Source organism: Glycine max, chromosome 1, assembly GCF_000004515.6.
Source record: "Glycine max cultivar Williams 82 chromosome 1, Glycine_max_v4.0, whole genome shotgun sequence".
Lineage (NCBI taxonomy): Eukaryota > Viridiplantae > Streptophyta > Magnoliopsida > Fabales > Fabaceae > Glycine > Glycine max.
In genome coordinates this window covers 53730759-53748109 of record NC_016088.4, presented here as the reverse complement: position 1 = coordinate 53748109, position 17351 = coordinate 53730759, and the positions used below count along the sequence as shown (strand labels likewise).

The 17351-nt window shown below is 32.0% G+C and overlaps 2 protein-coding genes across 8 annotated transcripts; one reads left to right on the top strand and one right to left on the bottom strand.

The window, feature by feature from the left end:
- Window positions 1-146: 146 nt before the first annotated feature.
- Window positions 147-17256, top strand: LOC100805871 (molybdate-anion transporter). Of its 5 annotated transcripts, none has more exons than XM_041016633.1 (12): window positions 147-616; window positions 965-1109; window positions 1750-1918; window positions 2188-2443; window positions 3376-3464; window positions 3801-3983; window positions 4072-4157; window positions 4234-4318; window positions 5311-5548; window positions 5726-5858; window positions 7561-7658; window positions 16366-17256. In XM_041016633.1, exons 1-9 carry the CDS (start codon window positions 415-417, stop codon window positions 5443-5445), a joined length of 1350 nt encoding a protein of 449 aa, XP_040872567.1. In that variant the 5' UTR covers window positions 147-414; the 3' UTR covers window positions 5446-5548; window positions 5726-5858; window positions 7561-7658; window positions 16366-17256. The 5 variants fall into 5 exon arrangements, with proteins under 5 accessions (XP_040872567.1, XP_040872565.1, XP_040872572.1 ...); XM_041016631.1 differs by lacking the exon at window positions 16366-17256 and adding an exon at window positions 8586-8722; XM_041016638.1 differs by lacking the exon at window positions 16366-17256 and having other exon boundaries at window positions 7439-7563.
- On the bottom strand, window positions 8257-13844 carry LOC100811904 (probable prolyl 4-hydroxylase 9). 3 transcript variants are annotated; one of them, XM_003517283.5, is made up of 8 exons: window positions 13568-13843; window positions 13312-13443; window positions 12847-13004; window positions 12163-12265; window positions 10413-10508; window positions 9668-9733; window positions 9469-9588; window positions 8257-8683 (listed from the first exon to the last, which is right to left on the bottom strand). In XM_003517283.5, exons 1-8 carry the CDS (start codon window positions 13703-13705, stop codon window positions 8597-8599), a joined length of 900 nt encoding a protein of 299 aa, XP_003517331.1. In that variant the 5' UTR covers window positions 13706-13843; the 3' UTR covers window positions 8257-8596. The 3 variants fall into 3 exon arrangements, with proteins under 3 accessions (XP_003517331.1, XP_014631721.1, XP_014631719.1); XM_014776233.3 differs by having other exon boundaries at window positions 8635-8753; window positions 13568-13844; XM_014776235.3 differs by lacking the exon at window positions 10413-10508 and having other exon boundaries at window positions 13568-13844.
- Window positions 17257-17351: the final 95 nt, after the last annotated feature.

The window sequence follows — 17351 nt, the reverse complement described above, 5'->3', positions numbered from 1 at the left end:
TATACTCCCTTTTTTTTTCTTTCCCAAAATCATATATTAAGCTACAACATAAACAAAATATAATCAAGCATTCTAGTTTTTATAATTTATACTAATATAACTACCATTACAATATGAGGAAAAACAGATTTCAGCACACCAACGGACCATGATTCATTCCTCCTGTTTTTAGCTCCATCAGCAGTATATAAGGAGCCACGGGGAGGGACTAATGGACTACATAACACATTAACAGTATGGGTATAGAATAACCGAACCATCTCTCGTGATCAAATCCATCCCCTCCCTCAGTCTCACTCTCCGTCTCTTCCCGTGCTCGAACCACGATCTAGGGTTTACTTCAGATTCCAACGGAACGTAAATTTTCTGGCATTCTCTTTTCCTGCTTCTTCAAACCGAAATTATAAAAAGCTGATGGGAGTAGTCGTTGAGAGCTCCGTTTGGGAGCCAAATCCATCCACATACATCTTCATCTTCGTTTGTTGCTGCTTCTCGATCTTCCTTTTCCCTCACGTCTCTAACCTCAACAGAACCTCCACAATCTTCGACCATGGAACCTCTCACCCGTTCCTCCGTTTCCAGCGGAACTTCCTCCTCCTCTATTCTCTCGCATCAGGTTCGCTTTCGCTTCGCTTTCTTATTCATTATAACACCGTTTGGTTTCGTAGACAATGTGCGCGATCAGATTTCGAAACTTCGGTGTTCTTTTGTTTAGGAAGTATTGAATCCTAATGAAAAACAAAATCTCTGATTAACTTTAGCCTAACTGAACATTTACTGCTATCTTAATTTTTGTTATCAAAATTTATTTATATTTTGATTTTTTTAATCTGTTGTTCTGTTTCTGAAGCAAAATTCCGAAACTCGTTTTTTCGTTTGTGTTAATTAATTACCCAATTGAGCTTTAGAACGGTAATGTAAGTGTGAATGACGGTTTCGTTTGTCTTTTCTTTCGTCTTCTCAGTAATGGAAGGTCTCTGGTCGGTGTTCGGGGAGTATGAATTAGCTTCTTATGGAATCGGAAGGGAAAATATGGTTAAGTCTCTCTGTTACGGATATACGACAGCTCTCTTTGCTGCTCCTTTCCTTGGCGTGCTTTCGGATTTGATGTGAGCCTCTAGTTTTACTCGTTGACGTTACTAGATCAATTATGACTAATTATGTTTTAGTAATTCAACGTTGTGTTGAGTATTAAAAGAGCCAGTCTATGCAATTGTGATGTTGATATAACACCAGACTATGGTATTTGTTTCAGTAAATATGATTTGCTTGTTTATTTATCTATATTACAGTATAGCATGAAAGTCCTTCCATGTGGAAGAATTACTGATGCTCTGAATGAGTATTGATGCTGCACAATTTACTGGAGTGTTTTCTGTTTATTAGTGGTTGTTTGAGATGATATTAGGATTTAGGAGTATTTTTTTTTAATGCAGCCTTTTAAGACATTTTCATTTCCGGTTGTTGAGGAAGAATATGATCATTATTCAGATGTCAATCTGATCTTCTTGTGATTGTTCTCACTTTTCAATGTTTCTATCATTTTGGTGATGACATCCTTCCATGTGTGATTTCAACTGTGAAGCTGGATTTGCTATGTTGAATATTGTTATAGGAAGCTTCTTGGTTATTCCAGAAGCATTATTACTGCTAAATTATGCATATTCAAGAAATATTTACATTTTTATATAAAAGTTTCTGATGATTTGTCACAAGATTAAACTAACATACTGCTTACTATTGGTTTAGAGGTCACAAGAAAGTTAGTTTAATCTTTTGCATCCTACACTTCATTGTTGGTGTGTGGAAGAAGATTTCAGAGCCACCAAGCATGTTCATGACTAGCATATGTCTCTCTCTCACCAATACAATATTTTCATTCAGTTTTGAGACCTGGATGGTCACTCAACATGAAAAGGTAATCAGTAAATCTTAACCTTTTATCTTGATTTCCACATAGATGCAAGCATCCACAACTTTGCCACTGGAAAGTGGCATAGTAGGAGCTTACTTCTTCCTGATTGAATAACTTGATCCAGATATTTATTTTTCTTTTCACCTTTATATGGAAAGTCACCTTTAAAGTGAAAGTATGTGGCTTCCTAGAAAAGAACATAGGAATGCTTAAAATATCTAGAATTAAATGTCAATCAGGAATTTTGTGTGTGTGTTTTTTTTTTTTTGCAGCAAGGGCACAGGCTTGATTCACTTAATGACGCATATTGGTTAATGACTTTCTTTGAGTCTGCATGTTTTATTGCCAGCCAAATGTTTGCAAATTGGCTGATTGGTAATAATACAGAAAAAAACACTGCTCCTTCGTCTGCAGCTATCTTCTTTGCTGCCATATGCTTCACTTTTATCACCAGAGGATGGACAGAAAATCCAGGATCAGCATCTCTTAAGGAGTATAGTCACGCATTCTATGCATACATTTTAGGTGGTAAGTTCACATGCTTCTCGTGTTCTTCTTTATTCTTATCATTTTATGATCAACAAATCTGCTTTTACTTTTTTTAACAACTCAATGCTATTAAGAATGCCATTCTTAACATTTGTTTGGCAATCAGACAACTTAGTAATAGTTTCTGCTATTAGATAATAGTTGCTATTTTGTCTTCAGAATATGTGCATACGACTAGTTAGTATTTAGTAGGAACTGCTTATAAGAATTTCTTTCTTTCCTTTTGTTTTCCACACATATATCTGAATTATGCTTTTCTTGTTGGTATCCTTTGCTTTATGGTTGCTCCCTTCCGTTGCTTTGATCAATACTGGTTATTTAATTCCTTTTCTGTGACAATTTATCCATTGTGAATTGTGATATCCTTATACTAGTTTCATACAAGTTATAAATGATCCACCATTTATCCCTTTGTTTGCAAGAAAAGCTGCGATAAGAATCTAGTGCAAATACAATAAGAGAGGAAATACACATGCAGAGGCTCAATTGTATTAAATTTGGATTTGGATCTCATGGTTTAAGATTTGACTTCTCTGAGTCTGACAGCATGGAAATATATAATGGAATTCATGAATGCTTATATCAAGTTGCTATTTGATTAATTTTTTAAAATTTCTAAGTTTCTGATTATTAAACCACTTGATCTCCTTGTAATCTTTTCATATATAATTTGCCATCTCAACAGTTTCATCTTATTTGATTTTAGTTATTTTATTTTAGTTTCCCTCTCAAGCTATAATTAGACCTGAGCTATGCATGATAATCAATCTGTATGTTCAGACTGACATGGGATAATACTTGATGTGGAAATGAGTTGATACTATTGAAACACATTACTGAATTTTACATCAATGTAATGAAAAGTTTGTCATGTACTGATTATATACTGATTGTAATTTTATACTCCACAGATAAAAGGATATGGCTGTTGGCGTGGGCACAAACTTGCCTTCACTTCTCTACTGGAATATTTTGGATCCTTTGGGCACCTACAGTGGTGGTATGACAACAAATTTAGAGCACATATTATGATATACTGAGTCCTCAATGTATGTGGAGAATATTTAAAACACTAAGACCATATTGCATTAAATGGATGTTTTACTGGCTTCCTTTTATCCTTCAGGCTTCTTTGTATTGGTGAATCTAGAAATGGACTTAATTGAACAAATTTATAAAGAATTTTTTTTCTCAGTCCATTATTGCAGGAAAATCTGTCTCCATGATTGAGTCATTATGAAAAGAGGCTTTTAACTTTTAAGTTATTGAAGCATTTATATTATTAGTCTAAGTCTTAGAATGCTTATATATACATTCCTAATGTTTCTGGTTTTAGGCCGATGGCCGAGAAGTGCAGCTGGGATTGATATATCCGTGCTTTCTGGGCTCAAGAATGCTAGGAAGCACTGCATTTCCGTGTCTCACTAGTGGGCCATCATCGCTTAGAACTGAGGACTGCCTTGTTATTGCATACATTATACTGGCTCTTCTCCTTTCTATTGTGGCTTATGACTATCAGGTGCAGTTATTTATATATTTAGAAAGTATCAAATATATTTTTGGTCAGATTTTTGAGCTGGAAGTCTAGAGTCTACTCTCATGTGCAGGAAATTGGGGTTCTGGTGACACTATTTTGCTTGTTTCATGCTTGTGTTGGATTTGTTTTGCCATCACTTGCTAGATTGAGGACCATGTAATCTCTTTAACTGGAGTTTTGCTTTTGCATTTTCTTAATCTTGGATTTTTAGTTGTATTTACATTGTTTGCAGGTATGTTCCTAATGAATTGCGTGGAGGGATGATGGGCTTCTCTCTTGCCCCTGCAAATGCAGCTATTCTGCTTTCTGTGGTGCAGGTATATTTGTGCATAATGTTATCTAAAATTGTAGGAAGCATGTAATTAACCAATTAAGCATTATTAACAAGAGTTAAATGAACCATGCGATGAAAGATAAGAGACTACTTGGTTTGAAATAATGTTCTGTTTTTATTTTCTGTCTCACTTTTTATTGCAAAAATGTCACATTGTTTTATTTTGTTTTCTATTTTGAAAGATTTGTGTAGAAAACAGTGAAAACAATAGAAAAGCTATTTTCAGTTTCACTATTTTCTATGCAAATATTTGAAAACACAAAACAAAATGAAAATAAGGCGACATTTTGGTAATTAAAAGTGAAAAGAAGAAACAAAAATAGAAGACTTTTTTATAAACATCTACTCAAAACAGACGCTAATTTTTGTGTGAGGTTTTAAAGTTGCAATGCTATAATCATGGAGGGTGGCATAAGAAGGACTTCATTCTTGTTAATTATCTAAATTCCTACACAGTCATTTCTAAAGTAGCAGATACAAGTCCTAGTTTAAATTCTTAATTGTGCATGCCACTTCTTTGAAAATAGATATAAGTTTTTGAGTACGGCTTGAACTTCTTGATTGCCCCAACTTGTCCCTGTAGCTGATTAACTAAATATGCTGACATTGCGTGTTCATATGACTCGTGAAGGAGGGTTAAATTAATGGAATACAATATTTTAGGTGTAATACAACTTTTGAGGGAGTGGCTATGCTAACCTGTAAGGTATTATACCTGAGGTGAATAGTTACTTTTGTTATAAATGTTTTGTAAATTTATTAAATATAATCAACAAGCAATAAATGATTGACAATGCACACTTGGTATCGGTACCCTTGAAAAAAAGATAGGTACTAAGGCAATATTCTCAATACATTGGCTTCTGTCAAATGATTTTGTGAAAGACATTGTGTTTTATTTGTGTTTCAACTAGTTGATGTGTGTATTTGGCTATTTGCTGTCATATATATTGGACTTCCTCTTTATTTTTGCAGGGTGGCTATTATCGGAATGTAGGAAATGCAGCATTAATGGCATTTGGCGTGTGTGGTTTATTGCTAGCAGCTGGTTGCATGCATGCCCTGAAGCAATGGGGGAAGCAACCATATAACAACTGGCATAAACAGTGAATGTATGCCCCTTTGGCAGGCTTTGGTAGTGGTGGATGACCTTCTCTTTTATTGAATGCATTGAGGAGTAAAGAGATGAATAACTTAGATGATGCGAATTCAGGCAAGGAGAATTAAATTTCAAAAAAGATACAAACATCGACCGACCGAACATTGAAAGTTCAGTTTAATTCTTTCTTTAAATTCTTAGTCCGTGAGACCAAGTTCTCTTCTAATTTGAGTGTCAGCCATATAAGTTACTCCTGACTAATGGGTTTCTAATTCTGATTATATATTGTAGCTTGCATACTTTCCTGCTTGGGTTTGCTTATATGGAGGATATATTCAATTGCACAAGCTTTGGAAGCTGCTTTCAGAATCTGTATCGGGTGACATATGTCAGTTTCTCCAGAAGAGCATCTAATGATCAAAAGGTGAAAATTGAATATTATGTTTTGTTCTTGTTAGCATATTAAGGTTAGTCATGTGTTATGGGCTGAGTTGTTAGTTTATTCCAAGTTTATTTGCATAAACCATTACACTGACTAACCCTAACATGCTAAGAGGTAAGGAGGTTTATATGAAGCCACAACCACAATGAAACCATTCGAAGCTCTGGTGATGTGATTTTTATCAATTTGATCAAGACAAGTTCAGTTAGTAACAACTAACAACTAACAAGTTGGTTTACTTGTTTTTCTGCCATATAGGACTGGCCTCTCTGTTTCTCTTCCTTTTTTAGAAAAAACCAATCATGTCTAAAAAAGTTTTAGAATTTTTTTAAAAGCTAAAATACATTAAAAGAAAAGGTACTAGTGGTTTAGTGTTGTTTGTTCACAAGTTAGAAACAGTAGTTTCTTTAAAATTAAAAGGACTAAATGTAATCGTGGTCCCTCTATTTTAAAATAGAAACATTTGACTTTCTATTTTAAAAAATTTGTAATTTTAGTCTTCTGTTTTAAAACAGAGACATTTGACCTTTCTACTTTACAAAATTTCTAATTTTAGTCAAATTTTCTTACTTTTTATTTCTTTTATTTAGATCTAATTGAATCATAGATTTAACATATTTATTCAAGATATTATCAAAAAATGGTTTAATTAATTATGATGTAAGAAATAAACGACATAAAATGTAAATAACGTTGAAGATTGTGCTAAAATTGCTGATTTTTTTAAAATATGAAGATCAATGTTGTAAATTTTCTAAAATAAAAGGATCACATATCTTTATTTTGATATATGGAAATTAAAATCACGGATTTTTTTAAAATACAAAGGGTCAAAATGTCTTTATTTTAAAATGAAAAGACCAAAATTACATATTTAACAAAATAAGAGAACTAAAATTACAGATTGAACAAAATAAGAGGATACAAATTGCATTCAAATCAAATTAAAAATGCCTTATCAATAAATTCTTACACTAACTGCATCCCAATCATAAATAGGCTGCTTGTTTTCTTTATAGAATTTAAGCTGAATAAATTATTTGTTTCAGACGAAGAGAAATGCTAACGTGTTTTTTCTGATACATTCTCCCATCTCCACTCAGATAAAATTAAATAAAATTCCTGTAACGTGGGGTATGCTAAAGGATACGAGTCTTATTTTTTATTAAGTGAAGTACCGCTGAATTCTATGTACTTATCAACTAGGATAGAATATGTTAATGTATGTATGTCGGAATGTTATTAGCATTCCTCTTCGTATGAAATCAACGTTTTGAATTGAAAATCTGTTATAACTTTGATTTTACATTTTATTTAATGATTTTCGCATATGATATTTTGAATCTTAATAAATTTCAGTCGTAATCAAAACTGTTAGAAAAAGTATTGTTAAGAGAAGCATTTCTCTCATCTCTTCATTTGTGATATGTAGAGATTAAAGATCTAAGGTATATCAAATACAAGGTTACTACTCAAAAACATTTTAGTCCAAGTTTCTAGAAAATCTTTAACAATTGACTTTTGAATGACGGGGCTCCTTAAGGAAATGTGGCTGTTGCTAGGTATCTTCGACAATATTGCTTGTGTACCCAACAATTTAAGTGAAGTGGTAAAAATACTTTTCACTTAAATTTTAAAAACCCTCTCCCTCACGCATTCCGTACATACTTTCATCGCAATGCAGCTTGTTCCTCCTCTGTCTTTGTGTTATCGTTGCCGCACCGTCATCATTGTCAGCCTCCATTGGTTTCATTCAGGCCGTTGTGCTTTTTCACAGTTAAGGTAATGTTTTTTTTTTCATGGTTTAGGATTGCGTTTGGTATCCATGTAACACATTCAGATTATCTAATCTGTATGAGTTATACGGATTAATTAATCCGTGTAACACATACAGATTATCTAATTTGTATGAGTTATACGGAATACAGATTAGTTAATCTTTATGTTTTTTTTAATTTATTTATAAATTATTTTTTTAATAGTAAATGTTTTTTATTTATAAAAATATTATTTTGATTTTTTGTTTTTAAATAGTTATTTTGTTAAATATATATGTATTATTTTTTTGTTTGTAAATAGTTATTGTTTATTTTTTAAATAAAAATAAATTATTTTAAATAGTATTTGTTTTTTTAATTGTAAATATATTAATTTTTTTTATTTTTAAATAGTTATTGTTTCTTTTTTAACAATCATATTAACATATTTATAATTTTAAAAAATTCAAAAAATTAATATTTCTTTTAAGTAAAAAAAATTAAAAATCCATATAACTCATACGAATTAATCAATATGTGAGTTACATAAAACTTACGGATTAATCAATTCATAACTTATATAAAAAAATTTACTTAAAAGAAAATAAAAAACACTTAAGGATATTTTTATAATTTATTAAGGATATTTTTATAATTTTATTTTAATGCTGATGTACATGTCTCTGGTGCACCTACCAACACCCTAGAAAGTGCACCTACCAACACCCTCTAGAAATGTTTATTGACTGTGATTTAACCGTATCCTATCTAAACACCGTATCCTATCTAAATGTGCACTGTCCAGCCCTTGTTTCACAATTTCCGTATCTAATGAAATTTTGGCCCCGATTATTCACCATGCGATAAACATTTTAGCTCAAAAATCTTAATGGCTATTAAAGTGACATGAATACTGCTACTGGTGGTGTAAGAATTTGAAAGTCAATTGCAGGTAGCATTCATCTAATCGTCCAGCACTTGATCCCTTATCCACTTTGTTGCCACCCACTTCTCTCCTTTTATGACGGGGCAGCTTCCATGGACTGATGTCTGCCAAAGTACACATAGAAAGATGGCCAAATAATGAGCGGTTGAGCTGAGCGCATCCAGTTCAGAATGTCTTAAAATTTAGCCAAAAAATAATCAGAATATTACAGCCGTCGTAAGTTATCCAGAGAATTAGAGAAATTAAATTCACATTTGACATAAAGTAATTAACTTATATAATGTGTTAGGTTAACACCCGTAGTTAGTTAACTGGTATGCTCTCATCATGTTTTGGTCTTAATGCCAATTCTATATTCTAAAATTTTATACAAAATTCTATTTATAAGTTTGTTATTTAATGTTATATAAGAGAAATATTTCACTGTTATATGCTCTCATCAAGTTTTCTGTCAAAATCAAAAGTTAGTTTATCAATTTAACCTCTTTCTTTTTGGAAAGGAATTTAACCTTTTTCTATCTTATATTAACTTGATTAATAGTTAAGTGGATCTAACTTAATTGGTTGAACCAGTGAGTGAGTTATTATTATAAATCCTCTAATATTGTCTTCAATTTTCACGGATTAAAAAATATTAACTTGATTAATAGATAGAAGATAAGAAATTAATCTTCAAAAATACCGAATAAAGGCCATAAATTTCAATGTCAACGATGAAGGCTAACATCTTTGTATATTCTCCTCCTTTAGAAGCTATATATATATATATATAGAAGCGAAGAAAGGATTTTTCGGTACCTCAAAACTGCTATCTTGTTCGCTTGTGATTGAATGAGTTAAAAATGATGATAACGATAATTGATAGAAGAAGAAAAAAAAAAACACTAACCTGATCAATAGTACCATTAGGTAATAATGAATAAAATAGAAGTCCATCCCCCTTGCGTGGTCTTACTCTTAAACCGATACAGTCCTCAAAATCATAGCTACCATCCCTGTTGAATCCATTCTGCCGAAAATAATGCGTTAATTACCTTGGAAAAATGCAAAGTGCATGAATAAAAATCTAACGACAAACTTGGTCTTACCTCATACGGAAACAAGGTCTCCCCACCTTCTGGAACATCAGTTAAATACAGCAAAAAAGAAGCTGCCTGCATGGAACTTAGTTAAGAATCGAACTTATTAAACTTATATGCAAGTTCAAGAGCCAATAATATAAAGCAAAAAAGCGATTTAATACTAAAATATGAGATGGAGATAAGTATAAGCAATTTGAGTCGAATTAGGTAACTAGAAATAGGAACAGCTCCAACGGGTTTGGATAGGATACTTCATTAATCATTATCTGTTTCCATATTCACTCTATCCTTCATCAACAAAGGTGCTATTCTACAAAAGCTTTCTTTTAAAAAAAAAAGTAAGTTCCTTTCTTTTTTTCGGTTTTCGATAATGAATATGTTCCTTTCTTTTCATCAACAAAGGTGCTATTCTACAAATACTTTTGATACTTCTCTTATATTTTTATTAACGAACTACAATTCTTGGTGTATTTTTATTTAGAAACAACACGAAAATTACCTATGAAACAACATTGAGTCTTGTCCAATTTTAAAACTTATTACACTTTAAACGTCTTTTACGAGACAAGAGTACAATTTAACATAAGTATTAACTCTTTTATATTCAATCCCCCGTTAAGTAGCCTTGGATGAATACCAAACTTGGTAGAAAATGACAAATCATGTGCCATTGTTGTCGGTCCTAGTTCGCGAACAACTATCCTCATAACAGCTTGAAAATAAGCATGTACGAGTTTAACTTTAGACGTACTCTTTGGCTCTGCAGTGGGCCAAATTCTGCCTCATCAAATGCATCATAATGAGGACTGTATTTTTGTCCAACCTCATAGCGTAGAATATTAAATGCCTGAAACATTGGTTATTTCTCAGATACTTTAGAATCACCCTAAAAGTAAAAGATTTACAAATTCAACAACATAAAATGGCACCGTAGTTGCAGATAATTTAGCTCAGATAGGAAAGCTAATATAATTTGTAGTCTAAATGTACAAGAACATTGGCTTTAAAGGTATTAAAAGTTGTTTTCCCCTTTCTTTTAGTAAAAAATGTATTACGGTTAATTAAAGGTGAAGGCAACAGCTCTAAACAATAGTTCTAGCCTACATAGAAGTTTTGATTGCAACTAATCAAAAGTAAAATTGGATATTAAAATTTTCCAAAATCGTAGTAGGTGATGTTATTTTCTCAGCATTGGTGACCTTATTTTTATTTATTATTTTATTATTTTATTTCAATATCAGTGACAACTGGTGGTTTGGGCCATGAAAATATAGAAGACAACATAGAAAATTTAGTCCAAATTCACTAGCAACATGAGAACTAGTATAACTTTGTTAGGGAAGGAAAGAATTAAGAAGACGCCAACTCATATCACTCCTATCATGTCAGTGGCAACACAAATGTGTCGTTGAACCATGAAAGATTCGTTTGTACAAAATGTACGAAATCAAACCTCATAGGCATCAAACAGCCAACCATGAAGAACAAATTCACCGTTCGAAATGGTACAGATTTACAAAAAGATTCTCTGAATTTCAATTAGCCCATCCCCACCAATGTGTGTTAATTTTAATGTACCATTTCCATCAACAGACAGGTCTTTCATGTAATAGGAACCTATGGTATTAAAATGATCTCTTGATACTGGACAGATATTAATATTATCATAGGAAAAAGGGGAAAATGTGAATCGCATGATTGTTTTTATGTTGAACATTGTTCACAGTTAATAGATCTCTTCTACATCAAGCAATAATAACTGGAACCTCAACAAAAGGGACCACCGGTTAAATACTGAAACAGGAAAGGATCAATCCAACTAAACACTACAAACTCCCTTAGTAGTCTCTACTCTGCTTCATTTCCCACATTAAGCTAACATTCCTTTACCTTCATGAACTGGATTATGATCCAACAAAAGCACCCAATCTTTTCTATTTTGTGTGGGGAAAATGGTACAACAGAAGTAAGGCAAGTAACAATTTAACATTCACGAAGCATTATTCTAGAGCATTCAAAGGTAAATAAGGTTATGTAAAAGTACTAGTGTGCGCCTATTAAAGAAACAATTTGGTGCTGTATAAACACGTTGTAGTAGTATTTTCTCTGACTTAAGCGACTAAGGGGAAAGATGAAAACAAAGAACAAGTTTTGCAGAAAATATAGAAACTGACACCAAAAGGGAAAAAGTGGCAGTTAGAACAAAGAAAATATAGAGTAGAGACCAATTATAATAAGGGTTCCATTGGCCACTTGTGCAAAAAGCCTTTTCTCTTCCCCTAGAATAACTGCTTTGCAGAAGTAATGGATGATGCTAGTTTTACTAGAAATGAAAAACTGTAAATTAACAGTTTTTAACTTTTTATTACAGATACAGATTCAAACAATGGACTAGCTAAAGCAAAAAACATAAGAAAAATCTTTTTAGTGAATCAGATTAACAAGCTTTTTCAAAATGCCCTTTTTGCAGAGCGAGACAGCCAGCTAAATAGGGATGTTACCTCTCCATGAGTCCTTGGTATTTTTGTTGCTTTGGCAATTTTCTCCTCAATGGAATCTAAAATGCCCGTTTCATCCTCAGAAGCACTCATAAAAACACCATAGCTGTAAAAAGAAAAGGTGGATATAAGCTTGCAATATATAATGTACATCTTTGGATTTTAGTAGAAGGTCCTCATAACCATAATCGCCAATTCTCCCATGAGCCAGATCATTTATCTTAGATTGTATTTGCACCATAAAAAGGTGCATAAAATCTTGGCATATTACCAAAAGTCTCAGTAATTGAAACTCCCACGAATTACTTGAGGAGATTTTTTTTTATGGAATTTAGTTTAGAACATAATAAATTATAAAACCTGTCATCTAAGAACCACATGTGGCCTTACATTCTTATCTTCAAGCAGACAGGAATTGAAAGATTCGGGAAGTCAAAACAAGATGTGTTAATATCTTGCTCATAAAGTTCAGTGTCTAAGTTAGAAGAGCAAATATAAAGGAATCTAACAGATTGCATCAAATTTCTCAGAACTTGAAAATCTGTTAGGCTCACCATAATAATCCCAATCAGAAATTGACTTTTTTCCGAATTTGTGATAAAATCACACATTTAACATTCTAATTTGTGCAGTTTTTAATGAAGTCAGAGAGTTAAGTATTCCACGGACACATAACGTACATACTACCTTGTTCTGATTCCCTTTGTACTCTCCTCCGTTTCTCCCTTGCGTAACACCAATGTTGACGGCTTGAGTCCTCCCCTTGCCATTTCAATTATGGTTTCACATTGTTCTGCACTCACAAAATTAGGAAAGTACAGAGCGCGAGGATACCAACTCAAAACCTAAGGAACACAAATCAAAGACATATTTATTTGAAAGTCAAAGCTCAAGTCAATCCTTCAACAGAGCTGTAAGCCTAAATTATCATATTCAGGCAACAATGATATTATTAACTTCTCATGAACGTTCATGAAATCAAAATGTTAAACGTAAATTCACCGTAGTAAACTAATTCACACATATTGCACTATTTCAAATAGGAATCACAAAATGCCACGATCTTAACAGATGAATAGCTGATTTTAAGTAACCTAGCAGAAGAACATTTCAGCAAAAACTCGCGAAGCATGAAAAAACGAGATCACGCACCTGAAAAGGAATCAATGTAATGTAATCGTCGCCGGAGTCTCCGGCTTTCAACAAATGATGCTCCGTCTTCTCGTGCGTCGATTTTTCAAGTAACCTCGCTCTCGGTATCAGCCTCAGGTCATATTCATGTTCCTGCAAATTCTCAGCGATCCGTTACTCCGAATATTTTCCAGCTAAACAGAACAAAATCAAAGGAAAACAAGCGTAAAATGTGAAAGAACAACGTGATTAGATTAGGAGTATTGAGAAGGAAAACCTGAGAGGGAGAGAAGAGACTGGAAGCAGAGAATCCAGCGAGAAAGAAGAAGATGCAAATAAGGAAGACGGAAGGCAAGTCGAGCTTGTTCATCCTCCAATTCCATCTCCAATTTCCTTTAACCGTTTTGGTTTTCATGTGGAATGTGTGTGTGGAGAGTTTTTTTCTGCTTTACGTTCTTCGAGGTGCAAATCGAATGCTAACTGACATTACCAAGTGCCAAGTCCGACACTTATAGAAGTTGACAATGCGCTTCTCTTTCTAACGGATTTCCAGGTGCTGCACCTTGTATATGTACTTGAAGGAAAATCGTAACGTGTCCTAAAAGATACTGGTTTAAAAAAATAAAAATAAAATTTTTTTTATTAGAAAGTATAAAAGTATATTTTGTTGTGATTTTTAATGTAATCTTAATTTAAAGATTCTTATTTGTTGATTTTTTTTTACACTTGTTTACTGGACAACCGTATTTAAATTTGCATCAAATACAATCTTCATGAAAAATTACAAATATAGTTATAAGTTGGATTCAGTAATTAATGTATATTCTTTTTTTTTGCTTCGGATTCAGTAATTAATGTATAGCAAGACATGTGCAAAAAAGAAAAAATCTTATTCAGACTCCTGAGACTTCATAAAAAAAAGACTCCTGAGACTTGTACTATAAAGTCCGAATAGTTAGAAAATAAAGAAGAATGATTATTTTTTGGCTTAATTACATTTTTTATCTATAACTTTTTTAATTTTAGTAAATTTATTCTCAATAAATTAATTTAATGGCTTTTATCCTAAATTTTAAAAAAATTTATAAATTTTAACCTCCATCATTTTAGCTGAATGTAAAATTTATAAATTTATTCATTAATTGTTCATTGAGAAAGTTGAATGTAAAATTCAGTAAAAGGTTAGAAATAAAGTTTGCCAAAAAGTACGAAAGTTACGGGAAAATTTGTCAAAAAATTAAAAAATTGAAAGTAAAAAATGCATTATCCTATGTCATTTTAGCTCTCCATTAATCAATTAACAAAAATGGCAAAAGATAAAATTTACAAGTTTCTTAAATGTAACACAAAATGTAACATATAAAATGGGTGAAACTAATTTATTAGGATGAAATTTGTCAAAAAAAAAAAGTTGGGAAGAAAAGCAATTAAACCTTTTTTTATTTATTTCCACGTGGTTAGGTTTCTAAATAATAGTGATAAGAATAATTGAACCTAAGTTTTTATTCATCTACTTTAATCTCTCTTCATTAGGTCAACCTAAATATATTTTTTATTTTTTGATATAGTATAATCTTTAGGTAAAATTGTATTTTTAGTTTCCCTAGTTGTCTCTAATTTCGATTTTGGTTCTCCTTTAAAATTATTGATGCATTTAGTACTTCAATCATGTTCAATATCATAAATGTGATCCCTAAGTCTAGATTTAAATGTTGACTGTTACAAAAGAATGTGACTTACTGCCCCTTGTCACACATTCTGATTTCCCTTGTTACACATTCTGATTGGATGTTGACTCTATCGATTATGAAAATGTATTGTTGTTGTCAACTTTCAATCAAACGTGACACGTGACAATCAATATTCTTTTGTAGCAATCAACGTTTAAATCTGAACTTGGGGATCACTTTTACGAGATTGAATATAATTGGAGGACTAAATGCATCAATAATTTTAAAGAGAGATTAAAATCGAAATTGGAGACAAATAGAGAAATAAAAAATGCAAATTTGGCTGATATTTACAAGTGTTTGGTGTCGATTTCAAATTAAAATTTGGTTGTTCACCTTATTAATCAATATGGACATTTAATGTTAACATTTATTGGATGAGTTACTAAGGCTAAATTCAATATTAATTGAAGAACAATATCATAAATACTTAAAAAGCTGTATTTAAATTTTTTTACCATATAAAGGATCTTTGATTGTGTACCTGTACCATATAAATTATTTTTTTGGTGCAACCATATAAATCCTTTAAATTACTTAAGTAAGCAACTGTTTCATGGCTTTTATTTTTTACATATAACATAGACTTTGTCAAATTTTTTTATCATTTTATCACATGTCATCAATGCACAATAAAAGAATCTTATTTATAAAGATCCATACCATATATAAATTTTGTATAGGAAATACTAATCCATTCCTTTTTAACACATCACTTAATTTATTTTTGAAAAATATATATTATTCACTTATATATATTATTCTGTATCAAAAATTACATATTCATTTTAAAATACAACCCCCCTAAATCTTAGTGGATTAAGCGGGTCACCCGTCTTGCCTCGCCTTAAACCCAGATTAAGACGAATTGGTGAATCAAATAACCTAACCTATCCTGCCATTTTTTGCGTTTTGATCCGTTAAGTTCAACTAATTTTGCCTTCCTTACTTAGCTTCCGTCCATACAGGGAGTAGAAAGAGTGAGTTTTCTTATTAGTGTATCGGGAATCATAGCTATTTATAAGTGTATTAATTAACCTATAAAAACTTCTAACTATTATTCAATGATGAGGCAACACTACACTAGTATCTACTTATTAAGCCCATACTACTATCAAATTTATTAATAACAGTATAATGAACTCACTTAATTTTAACCATTTAAATAAAAGTTACTTTGATAATAAATAATTAATATAATTGTTTTATAATATATGTTCTCATAAATCATTGGAAATATATAAACTTCCAAAACTGCTTTGCTTTGGTCATGTTAAGATTGATAGTGGATGTGTCGTTGCTTTTGCTTGCCAACTGATCGTATGCTCGTTCCCACTGCGTGCAGGCAACAGGAACAGATTGCAATTTGCGTGCAAGGGAGCAGCGGCCACGTTGTTCCAGCAACATTTCACTTGGCGTTAGGCATGGCACCCACGCGGAGCCCCGAACCTTACCTGTTCCCCGTCCCCATCTCCATCCCCGCTTTCTGTACTGAGAGTATTTTTTGCTCCGTTCTCATTCTTGCTTCCCGCGAGTCGGAAATTCCATTTTACATTAAAAAATGTCAAAAATTATTAAAAATATAATTTTTTTTGTTTTATTTCAATTTTTCAACAATAATAAATTTAAAGTTTAATTCTAAATTTAAAACATGACTAAAAATACTAAAATAAATCAATAATAATAGTAATAAAATCAGCGTAAAAAGTGAAAAAGGAAGTTAAGGAACTAAGTCTGAATATTTGATGCGACTTCTTAAGGTTTGGATAATGTTTGTGTTTTTGTGACTTATGAGATATTACTTATATATATGATAATTTTATTTTGTATTTTTTTTACTAATAAAATACTATATTAACTCTTATATTTGAATGTTTGATGCGACTTTTTAGAGTTTGAATAATGTTTGTGTCTTTGTGACTTATGAGATATTACTTATATACATGATAATTTTATTTTATATTTTTATTACTTATATACATTTTACATGATAATTTATACATATCATTGAGAATATATAAATAAAATTCTATATATGCGGGGATATGGGAATCCTGCGGGATTTTTTATCCCCATTCCCAAATTAGTTGCGGGATTTTTTATCTCCATCTCCGCGGGGAATTTTTCCCCAATCGCAGGATCCCGATTAGGATAGTCCCTGCGCGAATCCTGGGGAGAATTGCCCTGCCTACTTGGCAGTTTCTCAGACCACAAAAATATAAAAGCACGAAATGCATTTGGTTCGGATAATCTGAGTCCTATGGGCGTCTAGCGCATCAGATGAACGGTGCATGAGAAGCCCACGTGGACAAAAAGCTTGTCCACATAACT